Here is a 7,988-nt window from a genome sequence, read left to right on the forward strand (position 1 = left end):
TTCAAGAGGGGAAAGGAGAAAAACAAAGAGAAACTCAGTGCATTCAAGCAATATCCAGTAATGAAGATCCTTCCTGTGTGATTGTCTCCTGCACATGTTAACAGCTGCCATAAATAGCAAGACCCTTCCTGTTTGTTTGTCTCGTCCACATGTTAACATCTGTAATTAAGAGTAGTATAAGATTTCAGTTTAGGTGTGTTTCATGAATGGCAAATCTATAAGCACTCAAGGACAGAGCAGCAAGCAAGGACATGATGTGTGAAACAAAAGGTTCTGGTTTGTAATGGAAGCTCAGCAAAATGGGTATGAAATGAAGAAATATTTTTTTGCTAGTCGTAGGTATAGGACAGTGGAAGTTCCAATGCGTGTATTGCGAAGCATAGCATTGTTAAAATTGGAAGTAAAAAATAGGATGATACAAAGGTTGGAATTAAAAGTTTAAGTACCTAATTGGTCTGCATGTTTGGTTTACTCCTGCTGTCCATCACTGGTTGTTGGATATTTATTGTCTATTTTGCTGCATAAAGAGAACATCTGTCATTGTAATTATTTGAAGGGGGGGAATTGTATTTGTGAGAATTATTTTATATAGATTGTGGGAAGTAATACATACTCTTTCTTGCATTCTTTGGAAGGACCATGTTCATGTTCCTCTGATCTGCACTCAGATAAGATAGTTCTCTCAAGTGGTAAGCGAATCGATCAATAAAAAGAGAGCATGTATAAACCTTGTGCATCATAGGCATGTGAGTATTGTCATACCTGATAGATTTGTTAGCATCATCCTCTGTAAAGTCTATTCTTCTTTTTGCTCCAGATCTATTAGAAGGAAGATTAATCAGTATGAAGGATTACATACAGGAAGCATAAATTTGATGTGAGGGTGTTAAATAAGTATGTAGGTTTATGAAGCTTACTTGGATTCATTTTCTTTTATCTTGGTATGTGTTTGATTACCAATTGGAGGTGTATTCTCAGAGGAGGCCTCGGTGTTTTGTCCAATTGGACTGAAAATAATAGGACAAAATTGATTAGAAAATATGGATGTACTACTCTGTGAATACATTGATCATAATAAATTTGATAAATGGTTGGTAACCTTTGAGCACTTATGTTGGATGAAGTTGGAGGGGGCAGTAGGTTTGTCTGTTGGGCTGTCTGAAAAGTTTGTCGTTTCAAGTAAAACAGTGTGATACAGTAATAGTAATAATCAAATAATATTAAAAAGTTGCTAACCTTTGCTGGTGGTAATAGAGGTACTGAATTATTATTGTCGACAGAGAAACTTTTCTTTAGGACATATTTTATAGGGTACTTGGCAGCCAAATCAGTATTCATTCCTATGTAGAATAACCTTTCTTTACCAATGGCATTATCTAGGGCATTTGCATGATCGGTAGCATCGATCTTCATGTTCATAGAAACTTGGTCAGCACGATGTTGCACTAAGTCTTCAGCTACTCTAGAGAAAGCAACTGCATCCAAACTTCCCGAGGCATCTGTTAGTGTAAGGGGAAGTTTGTACCTGAAGCATGGTACATCCGTACAACTCTTAGTCACATGAACATTTGGAAAACTATTCTTAGATGAGAGTTAGGTATGTATCGTACGATGGGCATGGAATTGCTATTTGGCAGGCACATGTCTGGGTATCTGACATGTTGTTGTATCCTTTTCCACAATGCTTGCATGCTTTGTAGTACCATTTGACTGATTGTATAATGGATGTCACTCTTGCAATAGTACTGAAGGTTGCTCCTCCCTTGTTAAACAAAAGTGTTGAGCATCAATCATATATTTCTAGTCAATAAAAGAGAGTTAAAAAAGAAAGTATCTTGAAATTATTGACCTGGAAAGCTGAAGTTGGCAGGGTGGATATTTGTTCTATGTTGTATAATTTTCCTGCTGCTTCCAGTGGAGACACATGTGTAACCTGAGGAAGATTCTTTTCTAGTGTTGGACATTTCCACTGGTAGCTGCAAATGATGTTTCATATCAAGTATTATTCTGTTGTAGCAGTGAACAAAATTTGTGAAGGCAAATAGCAAGTGAGAGAGAGAGAGAAAAAAAGAGAACATTATTTGAGAAGAATTCATGGTATTTCTTGGTAGCCGTGCAACCATAGAGATTCAGCAAGTGTACTGTGAACTTGTGTTTCGACACAATACAGGGCATGAGGATCTACCCATATATTAGCTTGTAGGTTTCCTATTTGTGAAAGCAAAGAGAGAGAGAGAGAGAGAGGGGGGGGAGAGAGAGAGAGAGAGAGAGAGAGAGAGGAACCTGGTGCGGTATGTTTGAACCTCAGGTATATCGAGATCAAGATATACTTTTGTTGCCGAACTTGAACATCCTTGTGTCATACCTACAAGGTATATCAAGGTTAAGATATACTTGATTATATGTTTTTTAAACAAATCATTTTTGTTTTGTTTTGTTTTATGTATGTTTTTTGATAAATCACCTGTAAACCTTTGTAGAGTTGCTGTTATACCAGAAAATATGGCTATTACAATTCCATGTTGAGATTTTTTTAGCACGGCTTCTTCATCAAATGATTCTCCATGTTTGCCCCATAAAACCAATTCTTGTGTCTGTTCACTGCAAAAGCAATGTATACTTGTTCAATCAGAGGAGAAAGGGTGATTAAGGATTAATTTAAATGGCAGCAATATCATGAAAAGCATACTCTAGATTGCGAATTTTGATCTTCCGAAGTTTGTGCTGAGATGTTCTGCTAGCATAGTCGAATGGACCAACATCACTGATTACTCCTATTATATCTAAAGGTCGTAAGTATGTAAGAAAAGGTAATCAGCATAAAGTATATTTGTCAAGACATAATTAAGTCAACCACACATTACCTAGGAGTGGCTTGGAATCAGTTGCTTTTGCTGGCAGTTGATCAAATGGACAAAAGTTGAAAGCAATTGCTGGTATATTTGCTCCCCTTGAATGTAGTGGATGCACCTTTGTGTCCTGTTTGAACTGAAGGATGTATTTCTGATGGTGGTAGACATATGATTTCCTTCCGGTTTCAATGGCTGCAATATTGGAAATAATGTAGGCAAATCCTTCAGATAGCAGGCTGCGGAATTGTTTTTCAAATCTTTTGGGCACACTGATATGTGACATGTTTCCCTGCAATCAGTTGAAATAATGAAATGGGTTATGCAAAGTCAGCACCATTTTGAATTAATTTCTGAATGTGCAAATTGAAATAGATTAGTATGAAATGGGACGTACATCTTCATCTAAGAGAATACCATCAATGCTGATCAAAGCATCTCCATTTTTTTATTCATGTTTATAGCATCCCAAAGCCTTATTAGGCGTGCAAAGACCCTACAGGTTTGCTGTCCTACAGTGATGTCTTTAAGTTTTGTAGTTGACTCCATAGCTGAGATATATCTAAATCAATAAGAAAAAGATCATTAGGGAAAAAATTAATAGGAATGAGCATCATGTTTTGAACATATATGTGAAATGCGGTGCATAACATAAAATTCAAGTGGATGAAATACCTTATATTTTAGCTTCTGCGCCTATTAATTTGACTAAAAACTTCTGCATACACTACATTATGCGTGCAGTGCTCATAAGAAACAGGGCTATTTTCAATCAGAACCCGCAAACCATCTGGTGATGTAACCCTTGAAAATGCTACATATAATTGGCCATGGGAGAAGACAGGAGATGGTAAGTAGACACCAACTCGGTTTAGTGTTTGCCCTTGACTTTTGTTTATTGTCATAGCGTATGAGAGGCGAATAGGAAACTGGCGACGCCTCAATTTGAAAGGCCACTTAGATTGAGCTGACGTAGTGACAATCCGAGGAATATATACCTTTGAACCTATAGCTTTTCCTGTTATGATTTGTCCTTCTATGACACGGCCAGTTAGTTGTGTAACAATGAGTCTAGTACCATTACATAGTCCCCTTGATGGATCAAGATTACGCAGAAGCATGATAGGTACACCAATTTTCAAATGTAATGCATGGTCTGGAAGTCCCGGTATTTCAATTTTGTTTAGGAACTCTGTTGGATATAATGCTTCTAGAGTAGATTGATTAGGACAACTATCATCAATTGAATCTGCACTATAATATGCCATTTCACTCGTTGTTAGCTGAGCGATCATTTTGTCATTTATTTTAGAAACAACATCATTGGTAGGTGCAAGAATAGCACGCTCACACAAATATGATGTGTTGTTAGCTGATTGACAACCTGAGTTGTACACAAACGATATCAATCCATCTATATTCCTAGAATCTGGGTTCAAAAGGAGATATTGGGGGATCTCTATAAATGTGTTGTTGGGTTCATTTGGAACAGGAACAGAAGGTTCAGTGCCATTTCCAACACGTAAAAGCCAGTCAGCAAAATTCCGCAATGCTTCTCTGCTGGAGATGGATAGATTTGTTGAGGTCAGCCTCATATTCTGATTCAGTTGTAGAAGTGTGCACTGATTCCACAAATAGGAGTTAACAATGCAAGCTTTCAAAATTTGATGCTTTGTTGCATTTTTTATTACTGGGAGTGTTTGTCGAAAATCCCCACCAAGAACTACTGTTATACCTCCAAATTGCATGTCTTCGGCATTGGGCCTCCTATCTGATAATATATCCCTGAGGGTGCGGTCAAGTGCTTCAAAACAATACTTGTGATTGACTGGTGCTTCATCCCAAACAATAAGTGATGTGTTCTGAATAAGTTCTGCCAAGTGCGTATTTTTCTTTATACTGCACATTGAATTGTCAGAAATTTCCAAAGGAATTTTAAAACGGGAATGTGGTGTTCGACCTCCTGGGAGCAATAGGGAAGCAATTCCTGATGATGCTACTGCCAATGCAATTTTCCCTTGGCTCCGCAAAGAATAAAGTAAAGTAGTCCATAGAAAAGTCTTTCCAGTTCCACCATACCCATAAACAAAGAATGTTCGACCTTCATTATTCATGGCGGAATTATAGATAGCCTCAAAAACATCCTTCTGGTTGCTGTTTAGCTTCGAAATATTGTCGTTCAAAGTGGACGACATTTCTGGAATATTATAGCTAAGCTCATCTAGCAAAAGCCTATTTTCAGCAGAAGCATTTCCTATATCATCTGGTAGTGGCAAATTAAAATGGGATAAGAAATATCCAGAATCCCTTAGCAATTTTTCAAGTTCAATGAGAAGAGAGGATGTCACATATGAATGAAGTGATGAATTGTTGGACTGAGAAGGATCACGATTCAGCCGATGTGCCATATCTTCAGACATTATTGATGCATGTTCTTCGAAAAGTTTGATAGGATTTGTGACATTGCAAAAAAGCAATAGGGTAACAAAAAGTTGACGTAATTGGAATGGTAATGCCCAGTTTGCTGCATCTTTTAATGCATTTGACCACTCTTGGTCATCACCTAGGAGACCTAAAGCTTCACATGCTGCCCGGAATGTAGGATATTCTTGGCCTAATATAGTCCGGATATCTGCGAAGGAGGTTGGACCATTACGAACGTTGAGCAACATTCGCAAATAGAAAGTATCTCCCTGTGCGGGGTTGACATGTGCAATGCGGCCAATTTTCTTTTGGGGACCTCGACGATGATCCCAGTATTTGCCTTGTTGGTGCCATGTCCAATATTCTGGAAATTCCATGTAGGTGTATTGGCGAGCTGCAGGGTTTTGTACGTTAGCATCTAACCATGCAGTCAGTTTAGTGGTTACATTTTTGGGGCCTTCAATTACTTCTTCCAAATTATCATCTTCAGAATAAATCACATTGTTCTCAAGAGGAAGATGAACAGGGAGCCTTTCTACTGAAGGGTCTGTATGATGAATATCATATTGCTGCAATCGCCAGGCAGCATCATTTGGTGTGACACAACGACATTCTAAGTAGTTATCAATTTCATTTACAGTTTCACTTGATGAAGCTGATGTTGAAGACGTGGTGTGGAGGCCAATTCTAGCACAATCAAATCCTTTTGTAACATACTTGAAAAGATATTTGTGCATTCCATCATGATTAACCTTCTCTACATTTATGTGGGCTTGATACTTAACCACCAGGTCAACATTGTGAGGAACAATGTATCTATTGTCAATGTCAACATTATTTTTTCTAACAGTAATTCCATTGTTTGGTCGGGCATATTCTGTGAAACCATTCTCCCGTACAGTGGTTTGCTCACAGAACTCCTTTGGGTAATATTTTGTGCACTTTCCTTCTGACATACATGGGGATGACTGGTTTAGGTTGCCGCAAGGTCCATGCACCATAAAAGAAGATACAGCCTCATATCCTATTGGATCTTTGATAGGATCTGGCAACTGAGCAGAAATATATGAATCTATCTTCTGTGCATCCAAAGGGGCTTCTTTGGCCAACCATATAATAATATGCACATGTGGAAGGCCACGTTTCTGAAATTCAACTGTGTAGATAACTACAGGAATTTAAAATATGTTAAATAATTGACAGAATAGTATGTTGTGTGAAGGGAATATAAGTTTTAGGGAACTCTTATTACCTGCATTTATTGGTCCAAAGAATTCTTTCTTTTTAATATCATCCATTAGGATATTAAGTTTCATTTTGAATACCCGGTTGACAATATCTGGACGGTCAGATGGTTCTTGTCCAGGAATGGATGATAAAGCCTCTGTAATCTCGGGCCAGGCAGCATTTGATGTGAAGGTGACAAATAGATCTGGGCAACCATATTTTCTACAGATAGCGATAGAGTCTTGGTAGTTCTGGTATAAGTAGCGAGGGCCTCCAGTAAATGACGAAGGTAGTATTATCCTTTGGCCAACAGCAGAACCGGTTGTAATACCTCTTGACACGGAATTTGCCAAACAACTGAATGGTGATGATCTATACTTACGCTGAAAGCTAGGCTTCCGGAAGAATCCAATGCGGAATGTTCCAACACAGCAGTAGCCATCCACAAAGTAAGCTTGTGTTAATCTTTTGCATTGTAATGGAGTGTTGAAGTCATTTGGTCTATCATGTAACCTATATGCATAATATTCTAGCATTGTGACTTTCTGACGTCCAGTAGTTGTGTGTGATGCTGAACGGTACATAAGTTCATCATGATAGCCATCCTCGCCATATGGAAATAACAGAGGATACTGCATGGACATAAATCTGCAGTGTCTTTCATCTATGTGTTGCAACTGTGATGAATGATTTTCAATTATAATGTCTCGGCCTACTTGAGATGACCCTATATCACCAATGACCAATCCAACAACCTCGGACGCTACTGGAGCACTATATATATCGCCATGGGCGTCAGGTTTTCCATATATTCTGACTGATAAATGGTCAGAATCATTCCCATTTAATCTTTGGCTTGCCATCCTAAACAGCTGACAATGGGATTATGCGTGTTCAACATTTGTATGAGGGACTGGACAATGCCTTCATTAGCTTGGAATGAATTGCGTGTAGATGAAGTAGTGTGTGTAGATGTAGCAGTGCGTGAAGATGAAGCAACATTTATTCGGCTTGATACCTCACGCTCTGTATCAACCATGTATAACTGAGCATATTCTGGCCTGTTGCCAGGTTCTGGTCTCAAAGAACCCACACGGTGGCAGACTTGGCCACTAATCTTGAACACGTAGGGGCCCAGGCCGTCATTTATGGACTCATTAATTTTAGCTCCCATTGAAGTCATTGCAAACATGGTATTGTACTGACGAATATGATGAAAGAAGTGGTTTGACAGTGAAGGATTCTGTGAAGTCAGTAAATCCAATAGGGGTTGAGGGGGAGGCTTATATGGTTGCAGGTAAACTTTTCCTCCTTTGCAACATAAATTATATGTTGGATTTGAAGTATGTCTTTCTCTACGTAGACGCTCTTCATACCAAAACAGACCGGCACAATGTCTGCAAGAAAACTGGGGGCCTCCAAGTGTTAAGGGTTCAAAGATACTTCCTGAAAGGTAAACCGGAAAGAGAGGGATTTTTACAAACGTAA

At 38.5% G+C, this 7,988-nt stretch overlaps 1 protein-coding gene across 1 annotated transcript; it reads right to left on the reverse strand.

Moving 5' to 3' along the window:
- Window positions 1-579: 579 nt before the first annotated feature.
- Window positions 580-1,739, reverse strand: LOC119309997. Its single transcript, XM_037585871.1, has 6 exons — window positions 1,611-1,739; window positions 1,237-1,525; window positions 1,100-1,158; window positions 918-1,007; window positions 763-819; window positions 580-658 (listed from the first exon to the last, which is right to left on the reverse strand). The coding sequence occupies exons 1-6, from the start codon at window positions 1,658-1,660 to the stop codon at window positions 580-582; spliced, it is 624 nt and encodes a 207-aa protein (XP_037441768.1). The 5' UTR covers window positions 1,661-1,739.
- Window positions 1,740-7,988: the final 6,249 nt, after the last annotated feature.

This window comes from Triticum dicoccoides, chromosome 5B, assembly GCF_002162155.2.
Source record: "Triticum dicoccoides isolate Atlit2015 ecotype Zavitan chromosome 5B, WEW_v2.0, whole genome shotgun sequence".
NCBI lineage: Eukaryota > Viridiplantae > Streptophyta > Magnoliopsida > Poales > Poaceae > Triticum > Triticum dicoccoides.